This window comes from Nerophis lumbriciformis, linkage group LG39, assembly GCF_033978685.3.
Source record: "Nerophis lumbriciformis linkage group LG39, RoL_Nlum_v2.1, whole genome shotgun sequence".
Lineage (NCBI taxonomy): Eukaryota > Metazoa > Chordata > Actinopteri > Syngnathiformes > Syngnathidae > Nerophis > Nerophis lumbriciformis.
Genome location: NC_084586.2, coordinates 23,350,001 through 23,376,852, shown reverse-complemented (window position 1 = coordinate 23,376,852; position 26,852 = coordinate 23,350,001). Strand labels below are relative to the sequence as shown.

The 26,852-nt window shown below is 36.1% G+C and overlaps 1 protein-coding gene across 8 annotated transcripts in view; it reads right to left on the bottom strand.

Moving 5' to 3' along the window:
• LOC133577950 (ankyrin-3-like) overlaps nucleotides 1–26,852 on the bottom strand; it is a 213,807-nt gene that overhangs the window by 73,746 nt on the left and 113,209 nt on the right. For 7 of the 8 annotated variants that reach the window (XM_072912710.1, XM_072912712.1, XM_072912711.1 and 4 more), the window contains exons 18-27: nucleotides 24,948–25,145; nucleotides 24,787–24,885; nucleotides 24,613–24,711; nucleotides 24,144–24,242; nucleotides 16,729–16,824; nucleotides 15,166–15,238; nucleotides 12,192–12,248; nucleotides 10,414–10,449; nucleotides 7,831–7,954; nucleotides 696–798 (exon numbers count right to left, since the gene is read on the bottom strand). In XM_072912710.1, the coding sequence (XP_072768811.1) occupies nucleotides 696–798; nucleotides 7,831–7,954; nucleotides 10,414–10,449; nucleotides 12,192–12,248; nucleotides 15,166–15,238; nucleotides 16,729–16,824; nucleotides 24,144–24,242; nucleotides 24,613–24,711; nucleotides 24,787–24,885; nucleotides 24,948–25,145 (984 nt within the window). The remainder of the gene's footprint in view (nucleotides 1–695; nucleotides 799–7,830; nucleotides 7,955–10,413; nucleotides 10,450–12,191; nucleotides 12,249–15,165; nucleotides 15,239–16,728; nucleotides 16,825–24,143; nucleotides 24,243–24,612; nucleotides 24,712–24,786; nucleotides 24,886–24,947; nucleotides 25,146–26,852) is intronic. The other variant, XM_072912709.1, reaches the window with a different exon arrangement.

Genomic DNA, 26,852 nt, shown 5'->3' with positions numbered 1-26,852 from the left:
TCCATCTAAAATGAGCTCAGGGCCCAGCCAAGCATTTCCGGGTGTTGTTGATAAATATCTGTGGCTTTGCATAGTAGAGTTTTAACTTGCACTTACAGATGTAGCGACCAACTGTAGTTACTGACAGTGGTTTTCTGAAGTGTTCCTGAGCCCATGTGGTGATATCCTTTACACACTGATGTGGCTTTTTGATGCAGTAGGGATCCAAGGTGTGTAATATCACGGCTTACCTGCAGTGATTTCTCCACATTCTCTGAACCTTTTGATGATATTACGGAGCGTAGATGGTGAAATCCCTGAATTGTTGAGAAATGTTGTTCTTAAACAATTTGCTCAGGCATTTGTTGACAAAGTGGTGACCCTCGCCCCGTCCTTGTTTGTGAATGGAAGCTGCTTTTATAGCCAATCATGGCACCCACCTGTTCCCAATTAGCCTGTTCACCTGTGGGATGTTCCAAATAAGTCTTTGATGAGCATTCCTCAACTTTCTCACTCTTTTTTGCCACTTGTGCCAGCTTTTTTGAAACATGTTGCAGGCATCAAATTCCAAATGAGCTAATATTTGCAAAAAATAACCAGTGTGAACATGAAATATCTTGTCTTTGCAGTCTATTCAATTGAATATAAAGACTGGAATGTTCCAGAAGGAAGATGTGGATGGAATGTTCCAGAAGAAAAGATGTGGAGGTACGTACCAAGTCCCTGCTGGGCGCCAGCATCTCCTCGATCATCATGCTGTCCCGCGTGAAGGAGCTGCGGTTGAGAGTGTTGGACCTATCAGAACTGAAGGAACGCAGGCTTGGTGCAGGTCACGCGTTACCACGACAACAATGATGAGGTCGGGGGGGGGGGGGGGGGGGGGGGGGGGGGGGGGGGGGTAAAGGAGAGGTGAACAGAAAAACAAAAAAAATAAACATTAAATGCATGCAGCTTCCAGGAACCAGAACCAGAACCAGCAGAACTCAGACCTGACACAAGTTCTTTGCTCCCCCCCCCAAAGACAGAATAGTCCCAAAGTGCACATCACTTCAACACAATAGCAGCTTGGCCAGAGACACCTGGGTGAGGTTGCCATGGCAACAGACTGCAGGACTGCTTGTATCGCACATGATATCACACACAAGTAAACACGCTGCCGGGCTGCTCGTATCGCACATGATATCATACACAAGTAAACACGCTGCCGGACTGCTTGTATCGCACATGATATCACACACAAGTAAACAGGCTGCAGGGCTGCTCGTATCGCACATGATATCACACAGAAGTAAACACGCTGCCGGGCTGCTTGTATCGCACATGATATCACACACAAGTAAACAGGCTGCCGGGCTGCTCGTATCGCACATGATATCACACACAAGTAAACAGGCTGCAGGACTGCTCGTATCGCACATGATATCACACACAAGTAAACAGGCTGCAGGACTGCTTGTATTGCACATGATATCACACAAGTAAACACACTGCCGGACTGATTGTATCGCACATGATATCACACACAAGTAAACACGCTGCCGGGCTGCTCGTATCGCACATGATATCACACATAAGTAAACAGGCTGCAGGACTGCTTGTATTGCACATGATATCACACAAGTAAACACACTGCCGGACTGCTCGTATCGCACATGATATCACACACAAGTAAACAGGCTGCAGGACTGCTCGTATCGCACATGATATCACACACAAGTAAACAGGCTGCAGGACTGCTTGTATTGCACATGATATCACACACAAGTAAACACACTGCCGGACTGATCGTATCGCACATGATATCACACACAAGTAAACAGGCTGCAGGACTGCTTGTATCGCACATGATATCACACAGAAGTAAACACACTGCCGGGCTGCTCGTATCGCACATGATATCACACATTTTAAGTGCAAGCCGATATCATCTGATTCTTGTTTTTGAGGACCAGTATCCGGTACAAGATAGTGTACCTAATGAAGTGGCCGGTCAGGAAGCGCACTCAACAAATAAAACTAAATGTTAATTGTGCATTCTTTTGGCCATGACACGCACAAAGACACAACTTCCTTATTTGGGCATAACAACTTCCTTATTTGGGCATAGCAACTTCCTTATTTGAGCATAACAACGTCCGTATTTGGGCATAACAACTTCCTTATTTGGGCATAACAACTTCCTTATTTGGGCATAACAACTTCCTTATTTGGGCATAACAACTTCCTTATTTGGGCATAACAACGTCCTTATTAGGGCATAGCAACTTCCTTATTTGAGCATAACAACGTCCTTATTTGGGCGTGACAACTTCCTTATTTGGGCGTAACAACTTCCTTATTTGGGCGTAACAACTTCCTTATTTGGGCGTAACAACTTCCTTATTTGGGCATAGCAACTTCCTTATTTGGGCATAACAACTTCCTTATTTGGGCGTGACAACTTCCTTATTTGGGCGTAACAACTTCCTTATTTGGGCGTAACAACTTCCTTATTTGGGCGTAACAACTTCCTTATTTGGGCATAGCAACTTCCTTATTTGAGCATAACAACATCCTTATTTGGGCATAAGAACTTCCTTATTTGGGCATAACAACTTCCTTATTTGGGCATAACAACTACCTTATTTGGGCGTAACAACTTCCTTATTAGGGCATAGCAACTTCCTTATTTGAGCATAACAACATCCTTCTTTGGGCATAACCACTTCCTTATTTGGGCATAACAACATCCTTATTTGGGCATAACAACGTCCTTATTTGGGCATAACACGGTTCAGGTCCCCGGAAGCTCGTGAAAGAAAGCAAAAAGACATCACAGGAACACCACTGGTCTGTCAGGAAGTTAGTCAGGTGGCAGCAGGAAGTTATGACATCATCCGTAAGGGGAGGGGGCGGGGCCTCAGCATGCCGTCAGCCTTACTTACCTGACTTTGGGACTTAATGAGGAGAGAAGAAGAGAGAAAGTAGGATGGAACACAGGAGGAGAAGGGAGGAGCCAATGGAGGGACATTGCATGATGCATTCAACAACACTGGGAATTCCCAACATCAAGTGAAAAAACAGAATGGTGGTCAGCCACCTTTTTTTTCTTTTTTTACTTTTGATTGGCACACTTTTAGGTCAAAGGTCGGACATTTTAAATTGGGGTTTTTCCAATTTCCCAGCATCCTTGAACACAACATAACTAAACTCATTCATATGAACTTTTCACCCCTTTGCTTTACTTCCTGGTCTGAACACACACACACACACACACACACACACACACACACACACACACACACACACACACACACACACACACACACACACACACACACACACACACACACACACACACACACACACACACACACACACACACACACACACACAGGCGGTGCTCAGGGCTATGGAATATCGAACATGTTTCTAATTTCCTGTGGTTCGCTGGACAAGTGTGTCACTCCTCAAACATGCAGCGACACACACACACACACACACACACACACACACACACACACACACACACACACACACACACACACACACCCATCCTATTGCGTAAGAGTCGATATCGACATTTACTTCAACATGGTTATCAGAAAAGTGATTACAGTACAATTATTATTTACATGTCATGATGTAAAATGATTTAATGCTAATGAGTGAGTGTACTTGATAATACATTATTCAAAAGTGGTACATTATCAAAAATTGTTACATTATCAAAAATTGTTACATTATCAAAAAGTGTTAAATTATTCAAAAGTTTTACATTAATATTTTTTTTTACATTATTCAAGTGTTACATTATTCAAAATTTTTACATGATCAAAAATCGTTACATTATTCAAAAGTGTTACATTATTCAATTTTTCCTTACATTATTCAAAATTGTTACATTATTAAAAAGTGTTACATTATTTAAAAGTGTTACAGTATTCACAATTGTTACATTATTAAACATTGTTACATTATTGGAAAGTGTTACATTATTCATAATTGTTACATTATTCAAAATATTAACATTATCAAAAAGTGTTACATTATTTAAAAGTGTTACATTATTTAAAAGTGTTACATTAATAGAAAGTGTTACCATATTTAAAAGTGTACATTATTAGAAAGCGTTACATTATTCAAACATGTTGCATTATTCATAATTGTTACATTATTGAAGTGTTACATTATTCAAAATTGTTAAATTTTTCAAAATTGTTACATTATTGAAGTGTTACATTATTCAAAATTGTTACCTTTTTCAAAAGTGTAACAATATTTATAAGTGTTACATTATTTGAAATTGTTACATTATTAAAGTCTTATATTATTTTAAATTGTTACATTATTCAAAAGTGTAACATTAATTAAAAGTGTTACAATATTCAGAAGTGTTACCTTATTCAAAATTGTAACATTATTCAAGTGTTACCTTTTTCAAAAGTGTAACATTAATTAAAGTGTTACATTATTTGAAATTGTTACATTATTCAAGTGTTACATTATTTGAAATTATTACATTATTCAAGTGTTACATTATTCAAAATGTTTACATGATCAAAAATCGTTACATTATTCAAAAGTGTTAAATTATTCAAGTTTTTTTTTACATTATTCAAAATTGTTACATTATTAAAAAGTGTTACATTATTTAAAAGTGTTACAGTCTTCAAAATTGTTACATTATTAAACATTGTTACATTATTGAAAAGTGTTACATTATTCATAATTGTTACATTATTCAAAATGTTAACATTATTAAAAAGTGTTACATTATTTAAAAGTGTTACATTATTTAAAAGTGTTACATTAATAGAAAGTGTTACAATATTTAAAAGTGTACATTATTCGAAAGTGTTACATTATTCAAGCATGTTGCATTATTCACACATGTTGCATTATTCATAATTGTTACATTATTGAAGTGTTACATTATTCAAAATTGTTAAATTTTTCAAAATTGTTACATTATTGAAGTGTTACATTATTCAAAATTGTTACCTTTTTCAAAAGTGTAACAATATTTAAAAGTGTTACATTATTTGAAATTGTTACATTATTAAAGCGTTACATTATTTGAAATTGTTACATTATTAAAGTCTTACATTATTTTAAATTGTTACATTATTCAAAAGCGTAACATTAATTAAAAGTGTTACAATATTCAGAAGTGTTACCTTATTCAAAATTGTAGCATCATTCAAGTGTTACCTTTTTCAAAAGTGCAACATTAATTAAAGTGTTACATTATTTGAAATTGTTACATTATTCAAGTGTTACATTATTCGAAATTATTACATTATTCAGAATTGTTATATTATTTAAAAGTGTTGCAATATTCAGAAGTGTTACATTAGTCAAGTGTAACATTATTCAAAAGGGTTACATTATTCAAAAGTGTTACATTAATCAAGTGTAACATTATTCAAAATTGTTACATTATTCAAAATTGTTACATTATTGAATGTTTTTACATTATTCAAAAGTGTTACATTTTTCCAAATTTTTACATTATTCAAAAGTGTAACATTTATTAAAAGTGTAACATTTATTAAAGTGTTACATTATTCAAAAGTGTTACATTATTCAAAAGTGTTACATTATTCAAAAGTGTTACATTAATCAAGTGTAACATTATTCAAAATTGTTACATTATTCAAAATTGTTACATTATTCAAAAGTGTTACATTATTGAATGTTTTTACATTATTCACAAGTGTTACATTATTCAAAAGTGTTACATTTTTCCAAATTTTTACATTTTTCAAAAGTGTAACATTAATTAAAGTGTTACATTATTTGAAATTATTACATTATTCAGAATTGTTCTATTATTTAAAAGTGTTGAAATATTCAGAAGTGTTACATTAGTCAAGTGTAACATTATTCAAAAGGCTTACATCATTCAAAAGTGTTACATTAATCAAGTGTAACATTATTCAAAATTGTTACATTATTCAAAAGTGTTATATTATTGAATGTTTTTACATTATTCAAAAGTGTTACATTTTTCCAAATTTTTACATTATTCAAAAGTGTAACATTTATTAAAAGTGTAACATTTATTAAAGTGTTACATTATTAAAAAGTGTTACATTATTCAAAAGTGTTACATTATTCAAAAGTGTTACATTAATCAAGTGTAACATTATTCAAAATTGTTACATTATTCAAAATTGTTACATTATTCAAAAGTGTTACATTATTGAATGTTTTTACATTATTCACAAGTGTTACATTATTCAAAAGTGTTACATTTTTCCAAATTTTTACATTTTTCAAAAGTGTAACATTAATTAAAGTGTTACATTATTTGAAATTGTTACATTATTTGAAATTATTACATTATTCAGAATTGTTATATTATTTAAAAGTGTTGCAATATTCAGAAGTGTTACATTAGTCAAGTGTAACATTATTCAAAAGGCTTACATTATTCAAAAGTGTTACATTAATCAAGTGTAACATTATTCAAAATTGTTACATTATTCAAAAGTGTTATATTATTGAATGTTTTTACATTATTCAAAAGTGTTAAATTTTTCCAAATGTTTACATTATTCAAAAGTGTTACATTTTTCCAAATTTTTACATTTTTCAAAAGTGTAACATTAATTAAAGTGTTACATTATTTGAAATTGTTACATTATTTGAAATTATTACATTATTCAGAATTGTTATATTATTTAAAAGTGTTGCAATATTCAGAAGTGTTACATTAGTCAAGTGTAACATTATTCAAAAGGCTTACATTATTCAAAAGTGTTACATTAATCAAGTGTAACATTATTCAAAATTGTTACATTATTCAAAAGTGTTATATTATTGAATGTTTTTACATTATTCAAAAGTGTTAAATTTTTCCAAATGTTTACATTATTCAAAAGTGTAACATTTATTAAAGTGTTACATTATTAAAAAGTGTTACATTATTCAAAAGTGTTACATTATTCAAAAGTGTTACATTAATCAAGTGTAACATTATTCAAAATTGTTACATTATTCAAAAGTGTTACATTATTGAATGTTTTTACATTATTCACAAGTGTTACATTATTCAAAAGTGTTACATTTTTCCAAATTTTTACATTATTCAAAAGTGTAACATTTATTAAAAGTGTAACATTTATTAAAGTGCTACAATATTCAAATGTGTAACATTTTTCAAAAGTGTAACATTAATTAAAGTGTTACATTATTTGAAATTGTTACATTATTCAAGTGTTACATTATTCGAAATTATTACATTATTCAGAATTGTTATATTATTTAAAAGTGTTGCAATATTCAGAAGTGTTACATTAGTCAAGTGTAACATTATTCTAAAGGCTTACATTATTCAAAAGTGTTACATTAATCAAGTGTAACATTATTCAAAATTGTTACATTATTCAAAATTGTTACATTATTGAATGTTTTTACATTATTCAAAAGTGTTACATTTTTCCAAATTTTTACATTATTCAAAAGTGTAACATTTATTAAAAGTGTAACATTTATTAAAGTGTTACATTATTCAAAAGTGTTACATTATTCAAAAGTGTTACATAATTCAAAAGTGTTACATTAATCAAGTGTAACATTATTCAAAATTGTTACATTATTCAAAATTGTTACATTATTGAATGTTTTTACATTATTCACAAGTGTTACATTATTCAAAAGTGTAACATTTATTAAAAGTGTAACAATTATTAAAAGTGTAACATTTATTAAAGTGCTACAATATTCAAAAGTGCTACATTATTCAAATGTGTAACATTTTTCAAAAGTGTTACATTATTAAAAAGTGTTTTATGATTAAAAAGTGTTGCGTTCAAGGACCTGATGCCCTGGGTGACGGCGGACAAAAGGCGGCGGGCGTCCTACCTCTGCGAGCGAGCGCCCACACTGAAGCCCATGTAGCCCTCCTGGGGCAGAGAGTCGTCGCCCAGCTCCCGCAGGTCCTGGGGGGCCAGGTACTTGTCCGTGTCCCCCGTCATGGCGTCCTCACCTGGCCCACACAAACATGGAGAGAGAGAGAGAGAGAGGAGGATGAATGGCCGACTCACACTTATTAGTGGTGACGTCACGGAGAAGAAGGAGTCCACACCTCCAGCCAACAAGCGCTCAACTACTAGAAAAGTACTTTAGGAGAAGATGAGCTGCTGCAGAGTCACAAGACAAGTGCATGCAGGAAGGGAAGCCACGGCCAGAGAAAGAATGAAAGGGGGGGACGCCATTCCAACCCCTAACTCCACCCCCCTGTCACTGCTGCACCTCCCCATTCCAACCCCTAACTCCACCCCCCTGTCACTGCTGCACCTCCCCATTCCAACCCCTAACTCCACCCCCCTGTCACTGCCGCACCTCCCCCTTCAACTTTCATCTGATGACATTCCAGGACATTCTTTGGGGTCCTCGCCACAACTCACCTCCAACTTTCTTCATTCCGCCATCTCACACTTTTTAAACACTCTTTCTGTGACGCGCCACGCCTGCACCGCCTGCACCGCCTGCACCGCCTGCACCGCCTGTCCCTCGCAGCCCAGCTCCAGCACGCAAACAGATCCGCTTTCTCCCGCCTCCCCTCCCTGCCACCGGATAATCCAGTGTGTGTGTGTGTGTGTGTGTGTGTGTGTGTGTGTGTGTGTGTGTGAGAGTGAGTGGGCCACAAATAGCAGACAGTGTGCGACTCACGCTAAAGTTGATTAAGTCTGCCGCTAACTAACTTGCTTCATCAAGTGCGGTGTATTTATATGCACACACACACACACACACACACACACACACACACACACACACACACACACACACACACACACACACACACACTAGAGTTGGAACATGTACTGCTAACAATAAGTAAACAGGCTGCAGGACTGCTTGTATCGCACATGATATCACACAGAAGTAAACACACTGCCAGGCTGCTTGTATCGCACATGATATCACACACAAGTAAACAGGCTGCAGGACTGCTTGTATCGCACATGATATCACACACAAGTAAACAGGCTGCAGGACTGCTCGTATCGCACATGATATCACACACAAGTAAACACGCTGCCATGTTACATTCAATAATGTAACACGCTGCCGAGACAGTGTAGAGACAGAAGATGGTGAACAGGCATATTTTGGCTTTTAAAATCAAATTTTTAGCATTGGGCTAAAAAAGTTTGGTCAAGAGCCGAAGAGCCAAAAAGGTGACTGAAAGCCTATATATATATATAAATATATGTATATTTTTTTTCTACATATATGACCCCATGCAAACAACCTTCCCTAGTCATGCTGCAATAAAAAAAAAAAAACCAACCAACACAAAATGTCAACACACAACACTGAGATGCAGACGGGAACTCCGGAGGCAAAGTGCAGGTAAGACAATGTTTTATTCTCATGAATCAGGCAGGAAATGCAGATAAACAGAAAGGTGTGTCGCTAGCACGGGAAGCTATGGCCAAGCTGAGCACAGGAAGAAGAATTAGAGGCCTTAATCACAAAGGTAAGAAGCAAATAAGACGGCACGATACACCACACCACTAGTCACTATAGCACGTGACGTGACACCACACCACTAGTCACTATAGCACGTGACACCACACCACTAGTCACTATAGCACGTGACACCACACCACTAGTCACTATAGCACGTGACGTGACACCACACCACTAGTCACTATAGCACGTGACACCACACCACTAGTCACTATAGCACGATACACCACACCACTAGTCACTATAGCTCGTGACACCACACCACTAGTCACTATAGCACGTGACGTGACACCACACCACTAGTCACTATAGCACATGACGTGACACCACACCACTAGTCACTATAGCACGTGACACCACACCACTAGTCACTATAGCTCGTGACACCACACCACTAGTCACTATAGCACGTGACGTGACACCACACCACTAGTCACTATAGCACACGACGTGACACCACACGACTAGTCACTATAGCACGTGACACCACACCACTAGTCACTATAGCTCGTGACACCACACCACTAGTCACTATAGCACGTGACACCACACCACTAGTCACTATAGCTCGTGACACCACACCACTAGTCACTATAGCACGTGACGTGACACCACACCACTAGTCACTATAGCACGTGACGTGACACCACACCACTAGTCACTATAGCACGTGACACCACACCACTAGTCACTATAGCACGTGACACCACACCACTAGTCACTATAGCTCGTGACACCACACCACTAGTCACTATAGCACGTGACACCACACCACTTTGCACTGACTATTTAGTGTGTGGGGGGGTGGACGCTCCCAAATTAGAGTGTGTGTGTGTGTGTGTGTGTGTGTGTGTGTGTGTGTGTGTGTGTGCTATGAAAGATTAGGGTTACACACACCAGCCAAACTTAGTCACACTCAGGTTATTTGTGTTAGTTTCAATAGAAAGAAAGTTGTTGTTTTACACTTACAGCAGTAGTTGATGCAGACATTCCCATAATGCACCTCTGTTTCAACAAAACATTGTGTGTCACTGCGTGAAGCCACAAAGGATCAAGTGTGTGTGTGTGTGTGTGTGTGTGTGTGTGTGTGTGTGTGTGTGTGTGTAAGTGTGTGTGCAAACAAGACGGGCAGAGAGAAAAGAAAGCGCTCACACAAACACACACACACACACGCACACACACTCAGTCTACAACGCCAGCCTGTCGCCATGGCAACCAAGAGAGAAGGCGGAGCAGAAGACGTGACAAATAAATAAATATAATATGACATATTATCTCCAGCACACCAGGGGGTCCAAAGAGCTGTTAGGGTTAGATTCTAAAAATACTATTTCAATAAAAGTGGAATTAAAGAGCAAAAGTAACGAGACAAAGTTGCATTGTTGACTAATAACACAAAGCTGCTTTTTTTTTCTTTAAAAGTGTCTTTTTTTTTAACTGCCTATGCCCAAAAAAGAATAATAATGAATCAAAATGTATTTTATGAATGATTGACATATATATATATATATATATATATATATATATATATATATATATATATATATATATATATATATATATATATATGAACCCACGCCAGGAAACCAACCAAAAAAGAACAGAAAACGAAACGACATCATCTGGTACAACCCCCCATACAGCAAAAACGTCTCAACTAACATTGGCCACAAATTCCTCACTCTGATTGACAAACACTTTCCCAAAGGCAACACCCTAAGAAAAGTATTCAACAAGAACAACATTAAATTGAGCTACAGCTGCATGAACAATATACGACAAATCATCTCAAACCACAACAAAACAATTGCAAATGAGCCGTCGGCCCCCGGACAGAGCGACTCCAAAACCAACAAAGGATGTAACTGTCGAAAGAAACCTGATTGCCCTCTCAACGGGGGGTGCTTACAAACATCAGTTGTTTACCAATCTAAGGTAACACGCAAGGACATTAACACATCCGACACATATGTAGGATTAACCGAGGGTGAATTCAAAACCAGATGGAACAATCACAAGGCTTCTTTCAGGAACCAAAACCTGCGGAATACCACAGAACTCAGCAAACACATTTGGGACCTCAAAGACAATAATGTTGAATATTCAATAACATGGCAAATTCTTGCATCCAGCACACCTTACAATAGTGGTAATAAAAGATGCAACCTATGCTTGAAAGAGAAACTGTTTATTATTTACCGTCCAGACCTGTCATCCCTCAACAAGCGCAGCGAAATTGTAACAGCATGCCGCCACAGACGGAAACACCTCCTAGGTAACACATGAGCCAATCACCACGCCCCTACGCCAGCCTGTACCCACCCACTCTGTGCCCTATATAAACCATGGTATGTGAATGCTCCCATTAAAATCTCCTGATGATTGAGGGAACCCCTCATGAAACAGGCCTGTAGAGATGAAATAGTCTTGTGATTTTTTCCCCACACATACATATATATATATATATATATATATATATATATATATATATATATATATATATATATATATATATATATATATATTGTATTGGCTTTAAAAATGAACAAAATATCAAATATGCTTTGATTTTTGAGGGGAGAAAGTTTGGACACCCCTGATGTCTGTGCACACATTAAAGGTCAAAAAGTAAATAAAATGATGCTTTCAGGTGAAATAGGAGAAAAGAATGTCAGCAGAGAAATGATGGAGAGAGGAAAGTGAATGAGGAGGATGAAAAGATGAGAAGATGAGAAGATGAGAAGTACCTTCATCATCCACATCAGACAAATAGTCCTCTGGGATGCTGGCAGGAACTTTACACACTGTGATGGGATGGAGGGAACATGTTAGACACACTACACACTACACACTACACACTACACACTGCATGACACCTACACACTACACACTACACACTACACACTGCATGACACTTACACACTACACACTACACACTGCATGACACCTACACACTACACACTACACACTGCATGACACCTACACACTACACACTACACACTGCATGACACCTACACACTACACACTGCATGACACCTACACACTACACACTGCATGACACCTACACACTACACACTGCATGACACCTACACACTACACACTGCATGACACCTACACACTACATGACACCTACACACTACATGACACCTACACACTACATGACACCTACACACTACACACTGCATGACACCTACACACTACACACTACATGACACCTACACACTACACACTGCATGACACCTACACACTACACACTGCATGACACCTACACACTACACACTGCATGACACCTACACACTACATGACACCTACACACTACATGACACCTACACACTACATGACACCTACACACTACACACTGCATGACACCTACACACTACACACTACATGACACCTACACACTACACACTGCATGACACCTACACACTACACACTGCATGACACCTACACACTACACACTACATGACACCTACACACTACACACTGCATGACACCTACACACTACACACTACACACTACACACTGCATGACACCAACACACTACACACTACACACTGCATGACACCTACACACTACACACTACACACTACACACTGCATGACACCAACACACTACACACTACACACTGCATGACACCAACACACTACACACTACACACTACACACTACACACTGCATGACACCAACACACTACACACTACTATACATGGTTAGGGGTTAAGGGTGTGTGTTAAAAAAGTTGTCAAATGTGGAACTAGCACGGACACACAATGCTAACCGCTACGCTAGCTGGAATGAAAAAGGGTAAAAGTCTGCCTGGAACAGCAATACAGCTTGGCCGATCCCCATCCCAAATTGATATTGGATATCGGTCCAATATCAGCAAAAAAAACAGGTATGAAGTAATATCCGCTTGCATCTAAACTTCCTGATATCATCTCCGATACAAACAGTCCTGCAGAGTGTTTAGTTGTGTGTGATATCATGTGCGATACAAGCAGTCCTGCAGAGTGTTCACTTGTGTGTGATATCATGTGCGATACAAGCAGTCCTGCAGCGTGTTTACTTGTGTGTGATATCATGTGCGATACAAGCAGTCCCGCAGCCTGTTTACTTGTGTGTGATATCATGTGCGATACGAGCAGTCCCGCAGCCTGTTTACTTGTGTGTGATATCATGTGCGATGCGAGCAGTCCCGCAGCCTGTTTACTTGTGTGTGATATCATGTGCGATACGAGCAGTCCCGCAGCCTGTTTACTTGTGCGTGATATCATGTGCGATACAAGCTGTCCCACAGCCTGTTTACTTGTGTGTGATATCATGTGCGATACAAGCAGTCCCGCAGCCTGTTTACTTGTGTGTGATATCATGTGCGATACGAGCAGTCCTGCAGCCTGTTTACTTGTGTGTGATATCATGTGCGATACAAGCAGTCCCGCAGCGTGTTTACTTGTGTGTGATATCATGTGTGATACAAGCAGTCCTGCAGCGTGTTTACTTGTGTGTGATATCATGTGCGATACAAGCAGTCCCGCAGCGTGTTTACTTGTGTGTGATATCATGTGTGATACAAGCAGTCCTGCAGCGTGTTTACTTGTGTGTGATATCACGTGCGACACAAGCAGTCCCGCAGCGTGTTTACTTGTGTGTGATATCATGTGTGATACAAGCAGTCCTGCAGCGTGTTTACTTGTGTGTGATATTATGTGCGATACAAGCAGTCCCGCAGCGTGTTTACTTGTGTGTGATATCATGTGTGATACAAGCAGTCCTGCAGCGTGTTTACTTGTGTGTGATATCATGTGCGATACAAGCAGTCCCGCAGCGTGTTTACTTGTGTGTGATATCATGTGTGATACAAGCAGTCCTGCAGCGTGTTTACTTGTGTGTGATATTATGTGCGATACAAGCAGTCCCGCAGCGTGTTTACTTGTGTGTGATATCATGTGTGATACAAGCAGTCCTGCAGCGTGTTTACTTGTGTGTGATATCATGTGCGATACAAGCAGTCCCGCAGCGTGTTTACTTGTGTGTGATATCATGTGTGATACAAGCAGTCCTGCAGCGTGTTTACTTGTGTGTGATATTATGTGCGATACAAGCAGTCCCACAGCGTGTTTACTTGAGCAATATGATCATGTAAATGTCCTCCAATAAGCACAAAAGGTCCTCTATTTCACTAAAGTCTCCATATTAGAAAGTATCCCGTAACAAACGTGTCCGCATTATTTAACTCACTGCGTCATGTGACCAATAAAAAAAACAATTACCACCCCACTTCATTTTAAAGACAGCGTAAGTCCATTCCAGTGTTTGTCTTTGTGCTGTTTGACTCCTTCCACTTCATCAAAGCTTTCCACGCCACAAGATGATACAGGTGTGATTTGTGCTGATATCGGATCAATATTGCTATTGGCTAATCATGACCTTGTGAGGAGTTCTTGGTTTAGTCTCAGTACTTTTTCTTTCATTAAGTAACTGCAACATAATCATCCACCAGGCGAGCCACGGACATTGGCAGAATTGATAAAGAAGGTGAGAAACACTGGTGACCAGAGTGATGTCAAATGTTCATGTCTGCGTGTGAAATGTCTTCTGTGTGATATTAGTGTCAGCGTGGAAGAGATGAGTACTACAAAGCCAGGTAGAGAGTAGAAGAAAGAAGGTCATGTAGTGAAAGTGAAAGTGAAAGTGAAAGTGAAAGTGAAAGTGAGGAAGTTACCGTCATCATCAGACATGTCCAACACCTCGTTCATGGTCTCCGGAACGTTCATCTTGTGTTTCTCCGTCACCGTCTGCACACACAGGCCAACATCACACCTTCATATTACTTCTTTGGTATGGTCTTTGGTATGGTCTTTGGTATGGTCTTTGGTATGGTCTTTGGTATGTCTTTGGTATGGTCTCTGGTATGGTCTTTGTATGTCTTTGGTATGGTATTTGGTATGGTCTTTGGTATGGTATTTGGTATGGTCTTTGGTATGGTATTTGGTATGTCTTTGGTATGGTCTTTGGTATGGTCTTTGGTATGTCTTTGGTATGGTCTTTGGTATGGTATTTGGTATGGTCTTTGGTATGGTATTTGGTATGTCTTTGGTATGGTCTTTGGTATGGTCTTTGGTATGTCTTGGGATGGTCTTTGGTATAGTATTTGGTATGTCTTTGGTATGGTCTTTGGTATGTCTTTGGTATGGTCTTTGGTATGGTCTTTGGTATGTCTTTGGTATGGTCTTTGGTATGGTCTTTGGTATGTCTTTGGTATGGTCTTTGGTATGGTCTTTGGTATGTATTTGGTATGGTCTTTGGTATGTCTTTGGTATGGTCTTTGGTATGTCTTTGTATGGTCTTTGGTATGTCTTTGTTATGTCTTTGGTATGGTCTTTGGTATGGTCTTTGGTATGGTCTTTGGTATGTCTTTGTTATGTCTTTGGTATGGTCTTTGGTATGGTATTTGGTATGGTCTTTGGTATGTCTTTGTATGGTCTTTGGTATGTCTTTGGTATGGTCTTTGGTATGGTCTTTGGTATGTCTTTGGTATGGTCTTTGGTATGGTCTTTGGTATGTCTTTGGTATGGTCTTTGGTATGGTCTTTGGTATGTCTTTGGTATGGTCTTTGGTATGTCTTTGGTATGGTCTTTGGTATGGTCTTTGGTATGTCTTTGGTATGTCTTTGGTATGGTCTTTGGTATGTCTTTGGTATGGTCTTTGGTATGTCTTTGGTATGGTCTTTGGTATGTCTTTGGTATGGTCTTTGGTATGGTCTTTGGTATGTCTTTGGTATGTCTTTGGTATGGTCTTTGGTATGATCTTTGGTATGGTCTTTGGTATGGTCTTTGGTTTGGAAAACTAAAGAGTTAATAATTGTTATTATCATTTATAGTATAGTTTTCCAGGTGTCTCACCAGTGGTGAGCATGTGTTGTTTTTCTGTTGACAACTATAATGTTGACTAAACAAACATTTGCATCAATGGTGAAGTCACACTTTTTAATACTTCAAGATTAAACTTCATTATTGTCATGAGTGATGAGTTCACTCCAGTCAGTGTGACTAATCAAATTATCCTCATGAATGATCAGTCAGTGTGACTAATCAAATTATCCTCATGAATGATCAGTCAGTGTGACTAATCAAATGATTGTCATGAATGATCAGTCAGTGTGACTAATCAAATGATTGTCATGAATGATCAGTCAGTGTGACTAATCAAAGATTATAATCTATTGACAGGCCTATTAATACAACATATATCACTTATTCAGCAATAAAAAAAAGGTGTGACGTACCTGAGTGGTCAGCGTCTCCTCTGTGACGACCTTGAGTGTGTCCACCACTGAGATGTAGCCCAGCCTCCTGGCGATGGACAGAGCACTGTTCCCGTTCTGTGGGAGTCAACACTTTATACACTTTGTATTCTACTATGAACACTTTATACACTTTTTATTCTACTATGAACATTTTATACACTTTTTATTCTACTATGAACACGTTATACACTTTTTATTCTACTATCAACATTTTATACACTTTTTATTCTACTATGAACATGTTATACACTTTATATTCTACTATGTACCCGTTATACACTTTTTATTCTACTATGAACATTTTATACACTTTTTATTCTACTATGAACATTTTATACACTTTTTATTCTACTATGAACATGTTATACACTTTTTATTCTACTATGAACATTTTATACACTTTTTATTCTACTATGAACATTTTATACACTTTTTATTCTATTATGAACATGTTATACACTTTTTATTCTACTATGAACATGTTATACACTTTTTATTCTACTATGAACATTTTATACACTTTTCATTCTACTAAGAACACGTTATACACTTTTTATTCTACTATGAACATTTTATACACTTTTTATTCTACTATGAACATTTTATACACTTTTTATTCTACTATGAACATTTTATACACTTTTTATTCTACTATGAACATGTTATACACTTTTTATTCTACTATGAACATTTTATACACTTTTTATTCTACTATGAACATTTTATACACTTTTTATTCTATTATGAACATGTTATACACTTTTTATTCTACTATGAACATGTTATACACTTTTTATTCTACTATGAACATTTTATACACTTTTCATTCTACTAAGAACACGTTATACACTTTTTATTCTACTATGAACATTTTATACACTTTTTATTCTACTATGAACATTTTATACACTTTTTATTCTACTATGAACCCGTTATACACTTTTTATTCTACTATGAACATGTTATACACTTTTTATTCTACTAAGAACATGTTATACACTTTTTATTCTACAATGAACACGTTATACACTTTTTATTCTACTATGAACACTTTATACACTTTTTATTCTACTATGAACATTTTATACACTTTGTATTCTACTATGAACACTTTATACACTTTTTCTTCTACTATGAACATGTTATACACTTTTTATTCTACTATGAACATTTTATACACTTTTTATTTTACTATGAACATTTTATACACTTTTTATTCTACTATGAACATTCTATACACTTTTTATTCTACTATGAACATTCTATACACTTTTTATTCTACTATGAACATTTTATACACTTTTTATTCTACTATGAACATTTTATACATTTTTTATTCTACTATGAACATGTTATACACTTTTTATTCTACTATGAACATTTTATACACTTTTTATTCTACTATGAACATTCTATACACTTTTTATTCTACTATGAACATGTTATACACTTTTTAGTCTATTATGAACATTTTATACACGTTTTATTCTACTATGAACACGTTATACACTTTTTATTCTACTATGAACATTTTATACACTTTTTATTCTACTATGAACATTTTATACACTTTTTATTCTACTATGAACATTTTATACACTTTTTATTCTACTATGAACACGTTATACACTTTTTATTCTACTATGAAAATGTTATACACTTTTTATTCTATTATGAACATTTTATACACTTTTTATTCTACTATGAACATGTTATACACTTTTTATTCTACTATGAACATGTTATACACTTTTTATTCTACTATGAACATTTTATACACTTTTTATTCTACTATGAACATTTTATACACTTTTTATTCTACTATGAACATTTTATACACTTTTTATTCTGCTATGAACATTTTATACACTTTTTATTCTACTATGAACATGTTATACACTTTTTATTCTACTATGAACATTTTATACACTTTTTATTCTACTATGAACCCGTTATACACTTTTTATTCTACTATGAACATTTTATACACTTTTTATTCTACTATGAACATTCTATACACTTTTTATTCTACTATGAACATGTTATACACTTTTTATTCTATTATGAACATTTTATACACTTTTTATTCTACTATGAACACATTATACACTTTTTATTCTACTATGAACATTTTATACACTTTTTATTCTACTATGAACATTTTATACACTTTTTATTCTACTATGAACACGTTATACACTTTTTATTCTACTATGAAAATGTTATACACTTTTTATTCTACTATGAACATTTTATACACTTTTTATTCTACTATGAACATGTTATACACTTTTTATTCTACTATGAACAATTTATACACTTTTTATTCTACTATGAACATGTTATACACTTATTATTCTACTATGAACATTTTATACACTTTTTATTCTACTATGAACATTTTATACACTTTTTATTCTACTATGAACCCGTTATACACTTTTTATTCTACTATGAACATTTTATACACTTTTTATTCTACTATGAACATTCTATACACTTTTTATTCTACTATGAACATGTTATACACTTTTTATTCTATTATGAACATTTTATACACTTTTTATTCTACTATGAACACGTTATACACTTTTTATTCTACTATGAACATTTTATACACTTTTTATTCTACTATGAACATTTTATACACTTGTTATTCTACTATGAACATGTTATACACTTTTTATTCTACTATGAAAATGTTATACACTTTTTATTCTACTATGAACATTTTATACACTTGTTATTCTACTATGAACATGTTATACACTTTTTATTCTACTATGAAAATGTTATACACTTTTTATTCTACTATGAACATTTTATACACTTTTTATTCTACTATGAACATGTTATACACTTTTTATTCTACTATGAACATGTTATACACTTTTTATTCTACTATGAACCCGTTATACACTTTTTATTCTACTATGAACATTTTATACACTTTTTATTCTACTATGAACATTTTATACACTTTTTATTCTGCTATGAACATTTTATACACTTTTTATTCTGCTATGAACATTTTATACACTTTTTATTCTACTATGAACATGTTATACACTTTTTATTCTACTATGAACATTTTATACACTTTTTATTTTACTATGAACATGTTATACACTTTTTATTCTACTATGAACATTTTATACACTTTTTATTCTACTATGAACATTCTATACACTTTTTATTCTACTATGAACATGTTATACACTTTTTATTCTACTATGAACATGTTATACACTTTTTATTCTACTATGAACATTTTATACACTTTTTATTCTACTATGAACATTTTATACACTTTTTATTCTACTATGAAAATTTTATACAATTTTTATTCTACTATGAACATGTTGTACACTTTTTATTCTACTATGAACATTTTATACACTTTTTATTCTACTATGAACATTTTATACACTTTTTATTCTACTATGAACCCGTTATACACTTTTTATTCTACTATGAACATGTTATACACTTTTTATTCTACTAAGAACATGTTATACACTTTTTATTCTACAATGAACACGTTATACACTTTTTATTCTACTATGAACACTTTATACACTTTTTATTCTACTATGAACATTTTATACACTTTGTATTCTACTATGAACACTTTATACACTTTTTCTTCTACTATGAACATGTTATACACTTTTTATTCTACTATGAACATTTTATACACTTTTTATTTTACTATGAACATTTTATACACTTTTTATTCTACTATGAACATTCTATACACTTTTTATTCTACTATGAACATTCTATACACTTTTTATTCTACTATGAACATTTTATACACTTTTTATTCTACTATGAACATTTTATACATTTTTTATTCTACTATGAACATGTTATACACTTTTTATTCTACTATGAACATTTTATACACTTTTTATTCTACTATGAACATTCTATACACTTTTTATTCTACTATGAACATGTTATACACTTTTTAGTCTATTATGAACATTTTATACACGTTTTATTCTACTATGAACACGTTATACACTTTTTATTCTACTATGAACATTTTATACACTTTTTATTCTACTATGAACATTTTATACACTTTTTATTCTACTATGAACATTTTATACACTTTTTATTCTACTATGAACACGTTATACACTTTTTATTCTACTATGAAAATGTTATACACTTTTTATTCTATTATGAACATTTTATACACTTTTTATTCTACTATGAACATGTTATACACTTTTTATTCTACTATGAACATGTTATACACTTTTTATTCTACTATGAACATTTTATACACTTTTTATTCTACTATGAACATTTTATACACTTTTTATTCTACTATGAACATTTTATACACTTTTTATTCTGCTATGAACATTTTATACACTTTTTATTCTACTATGAACATGTTATACACTTTTTATTCTACTATGAACATTTTATACACTTTTTATTCTACTATGAACCCGTTATACACTTTTTATTCTACTATGAACATTTTATACACTTTTTATTCTACTATGAACATTCTATACACTTTTTATTCTACTATGAACATGTTATACACTTTTTATTCTATTATGAACATTTTATACACTTTTTATTCTACTATGAACACATTATACACTTTTTATTCTACTATGAACATTTTATACACTTTTTATTCTACTATGAACATTTTATACACTTTTTATTCTACTATGAACACGTTATACACTTTTTATTCTACTATGAAAATGTTATACACTTTTTATTCTACTATGAACATTTTATACACTTTTTATTCTACTATGAACATGTTATACACTTTTTATTCTACTATGAACAATTTATACACTTTTTATTCTACTATGAACATGTTATACACTTATTATTCTACTATGAACATTTTATACACTTTTTATTCTACTATGAACATTTTATACACTTTTTATTCTACTATGAACCCGTTATACACTTTTTATTCTACTATGAACATTTTATACACTTTTTATTCTACTATGAACATTCTATACACTTTTTATTCTACTATGAACATGTTATACACTTTTTATTCTATTATGAACATTTTATACACTTTTTATTCTACTATGAACACGTTATACACTTTTTATTCTACTATGAACATTTTATACACTTTTTATTCTACTATGAACATTTTATACACTTGTTATTCTACTATGAACATGTTATACACTTTTTATTCTACTATGAAAATGTTATACACTTTTTATTCTACTATGAACATTTTATACACTTGTTATTCTACTATGAACATGTTATACACTTTTTATTCTACTATGAAAATGTTATACACTTTTTATTCTACTATGAACATGTTATACACTTTTTATTCTACTATGAACCCGTTATACACTTTTTATTCTACTATGAACATTTTATACACTTTTTATTCTACTATGAACATTTTATACACTTTTTATTCTGCTATGAACATTTTATACACTTTTTATTCTGCTATGAACATTTTATACACTTTTTATTCTACTATGAACATGTTATACACTTTTTATTCTACTATGAACATTTTATACACTTTTTATTTTACTATGAACATGTTATACACTTTTTATTCTACTATGAACATTTTATACACTTTTTATTCTACTATGAACATTCTATACACTTTTTATTCTACTATGAACATGTTATACACTTTTTATTCTACTATGAACATGTTATACACTTTTTATTCTACTATGAACATTTTATACACTTTTTATTCTACTATGAACATTTTATACACTTTTTATTCTACTATGAAAATTTTATACAATTTTTATTCTACTATTTGACCTAGAAGGCATGTCAGGACATTTAAAGTGACATCAACTGCATCCTTTGGAATACAACACTCATCATGTGTGAGCGTGTGTGTGTGTGTGTGTGTGTGCGTGTGTGTGAGTGAGTGTGTCTGTGTGTGTGTGCATGTGTGTGTTTGTGTGTGTGCATGTGTGTGTGTGCATGTGTGTGCATGTGTGTGTGTGTGCATGTGTGTGAGTGCATGTGTGTGTGTTTGTGTGTGTGCATGTGTGTGTACGTGCTTGTGTTTGTGTGTGTGCGTTTGTGTGTGTATGTGTGTGTATGTGCTTGTGTGTGCATGTGTGTGTGTGTGTGTATGTGTGTGTGTGCATGTGTGTGTGTAAGTGTTTGTACGTGCTTGTGTGTTTGTGTGCGTGCGTTTGTGTGTGTATGTGTGTGTACGTGCTTGTGTGTTTGGTGTGTGCGTTTCTGTGTGTGTATGTGCTTGTGCGTTTGTGTGTGCGTGTGTGTTTGTGTGTGCATGTGTGTGTGTGTGCAAGTGTGTGTGTGTGTGCGTGTGTTTGTGTGTGTGTGCGTACTTGTGCATTTGTGTGTGCGTGTGTGTTTGTGTGTGTGTTTGTGTGTGCACGTGAGTGTGTGTGTGCGTGAGTGTGTGTTTGTGTGTGTGTGTGTTTGCGCGTGAATGTGTGTGTGCGTGAGTGTGTGTTTGTGTGTGTTTGCGCATGAGTGTGTGTGTGTGTGTGTGAGTGTGTTTGTATGTGTGTGTGTGTGTGCGTGCATGAGTGTGTGTTTGTGTGTGAATGAGTGTGTGTGTGCATGTGTGTGTTTGTGCATTTGAGTGTGTGTGCGCGTGAGTGTGTGTGTTTGTGTGTGTTCGCGCGTGAGTGTGTGTGTGTTTGTATGTGTGTGTGTGTGTGCATGCATGAGTGTGTGTTTGTGTGTGCGTGATTGTGTGTTTGTGTGATGAGTGTGTGTGTGTGTGTGTTTGTGTGCGTGCATGAGTGTGTGTTTGTGTGTGTGTTTGTGCGTTTGTGTGTGCATGTGTGTTTGTGTGTGCACGTGTGTGTGTGTGTGTGCAAGTGTGTGTGTGTGTGCATGTGTTTGTGTGTGTGTGCGTACTTGTGCATTTGTGTGTGCGTGTGTGTGTTTGTGCGTTTGAGTGTGTGTTAGTGTGTGCAAGTGAGTGTGTGTGTGCGTGAGTGTGTGTTTGTGTGTGTGTGTGTTTGCGCGTGAGTGTGTGTGTGTGTGTGCGTGAATGTGTGTTTGTGTGTGTTTGTGCGTGAGTGTGTGTGTGTGTGTGTGCGTGAGTGTGTTTGTATGTGTGTGTGTGCGTGCATGAGTGTGTGTTTGTGTGTGAATGAGTGTGTGTGTGCGTGTGTGTGTTTGTGCATTTGAGTTTGTGTGCGCGTGAGTGTGTGTTTGTGTGTGTGTTTGCGCGTGAGTGTGTGTGTGTGTGTTTGTATGCGTGTGTGTGTGTGTGCATGCATGAGTGTGTGTTTGTGTGTGCGTGACTGTGTGTTTGTGTGTGCATGAGTGTGTGTTTGTTTGTGTGTGTGTGTGTGTGTGTGTGTGTGTGTGTGTGTGTGTGTGTGTGTGTGTGTGCTGACCGTGGTGAGTTCGTTGGGTGAGGCCTTGTGATGCAGCAGCAGGTTGATGATGTGTGTGTGTCCTTGCTGAGCGGCCTGGTGAAGAGGTGTGTAGCCGTTCTGTGCGACAACAATAACATCATCATGGATCATATCATTGATATCACTCCCATAGTGGGTCAAATCACAAACAGTATGGTATCATATTGGCTAAAACGTGCAGCTACTCAACAGCTAAGCACACACTAGCTCATGTCAATACAAGCAATAAACAACAAACATTATAGTATCACGTAGGAAGTGTTCCAGGCATATTAGAAAGTATCTAGTAACAAACGTGTCCGCATCAATGACCACTCCACTTCAACTTAAAGACAGCATGAGTCCCGGTTATTAAAACATGTTTTCTAACATTCCACGCTACAAAATAACACAAGTGTGCATGATATCGGTATAGACCCCTGTATCGGACGCCATGTGATACACGCACCTTGGTCTTTGGGTTGACCTTGGCCTGGTTTTTCAGCAGGAAGTTGACCATCTTCACGTTGCCATAGTGACAGGCCACGTGCAGGGGGGTGTAGCCCAGCTGGCGGCGCACAAACACAAACACAAACACACAAAGCATGAGAAGGTGGAGAGGAGCTGGCGTGTGGGAGCTCACCTTGGTCTCAGGGTCGGGCGTGGCTCCGTGGTTGACCAGGACCTCGGCCACATTGACCTTGTCCTCCTGGGCTGCCAGGTGGAGCGGCGTCAGGCCGTGCTGAAGGCAAACAACATCATTAGCGAGGACGCCGAGGAGTGCACGAAGGCGTGTGGGCGGACCTTGTTGGCGGCGTTGACGGCGGCGTCGCGCGCCAGCAGCAGCGTGACCAGGTCCACGTGACCCTCCTGGGCGGCCAGGTGCAGCGGCGTGATGCCCTGCCGCGTCACGCTGTTGGTGGAGGCGCCGTACTCCAGCAGCGTGGTGGCGATCTCCATCTGGTTCTTCTTGCAGGCGATGTGTAGCGGCGTGTAGCCATTCTGCACAAACAAACATGGCCGCCACTCGTCTTATTGAGTTTCATCGTCATGGCAACTGACTTGTCTGGAAAATGACTAGCCCTCGTTCAGCGGCGCCTCTTCCAAGAAAACACACACACACACACACACACACACACACGGCCCCTCCCCTCTTCTCGTCTCTCATCAGCAATATTGTGAATATTCTTCCTAAATAGTGTGACATCATCATGTCTGTGTCGGTGTGACATCATCATGTCTGTGTCAGTGTGACATCATCATGTCTGTGTCAGTGTGACATCATCATGTCTTTGTCGGTGTGACATCATCATGTCTGTGTCAGTGTGACATCATCATGTCTGTGTCAGTGTGACATCATCATGTCTGTGTCAGTGTGACATCATCATGTCTTTGTCGGTGTGACATCATCATGTCTTTGTCAGTGTGACATCATCATGTCTGTGTCAGTGTGACATCATCATGTCTGTGTCAGTGTGACATCATCATGTCTTTGTCAGTGTGACATCATCATGTCTGTGTCAGTGTGACATCATCATGTCTGTGTCAGTGTGACATCATCATGTCTGTGTCAGTGTGACATCATTGTGTCTTTGTCAGTGTGACATCATCATGTCTGTGTCAGTGTGACATCATCGTGTCTTTGTCAGTGTGACATCATCATGTCTGTGTCAGTGTGACATCATCGTGTCTTTGTCAGTGTGACATCATCATGTCTGTGTCAGTGTGACATCATCGTGTCTGTGTCAGTGTGACATCATCATGTCTGTGTCAGTGTGACATCATCGTGTCTTTGTCAGTGTGACATCATCGTGTCTGTGTCAGTGTGACATCATCATGTCTGTGTCAGTGTGACATCATCATGTCTTTGTCAGTGTGACATCATCATGTCTTTGTCAGTGTGACATCATCGTGTCTTTGTCAGTGTGACATCATCATGTCTGTGTCAGTGTGACATCATCATGTCTTTGTCAGTGTGACATCATCATGTCTGTGTCAGTGTGACATCATCATGTCTTTGTCGGTGTGACATCATCATGTCTTTGTCAGTGTGAGATCATCATGTCTTTGTCGGTGTGACATCATCATGTCTTTGTAAGTGTGACATCATCATGTCTTTGTCAGTGTGACATCATCATGTCTTTGTCAGTGTGAGATCATCATGTCTTTGTCGGTGTGACATCATCATGTCTTTGTAAGTGTGACACCATCATGTCTTTGTCGGTGTGACATCATCATCATGTCTTTGTCAGTGTGACATCATCATGTCTTTGTCAGTGTGAGATCATCATGTCTTTGTCGGTGTGACATCATCATGTCTTTGTCGGTGTGACATCATCATCATGTCTTTGTCGGTGTGACATCATCGTGTCTTTGTAAGTGTGACATCATCATGTCTTTGTCAGTGTGACATCATCGTGTCTTTGTCAGTGTGACATCATCATGTCTTTGTCAGTGTGACATCATCGTGTCAGGACAAATGCTCATAAAAATCTATTTAAGGACACAACTTTGTGTTTTTAAATATACTCGTCAGCTGCTCCTTTGCCCGTGTTAATAAACTGTAAAAAGGTTTGACTTATTTAATAGTTTATTTTTGGTAGCCAAATTAAATGTTTAATATTATTCATTATAATTAATTAAATAATAAATAACACATATGTACACTTAAATAATAAATAATTAAATATGTATTAAAACTAATTAAAT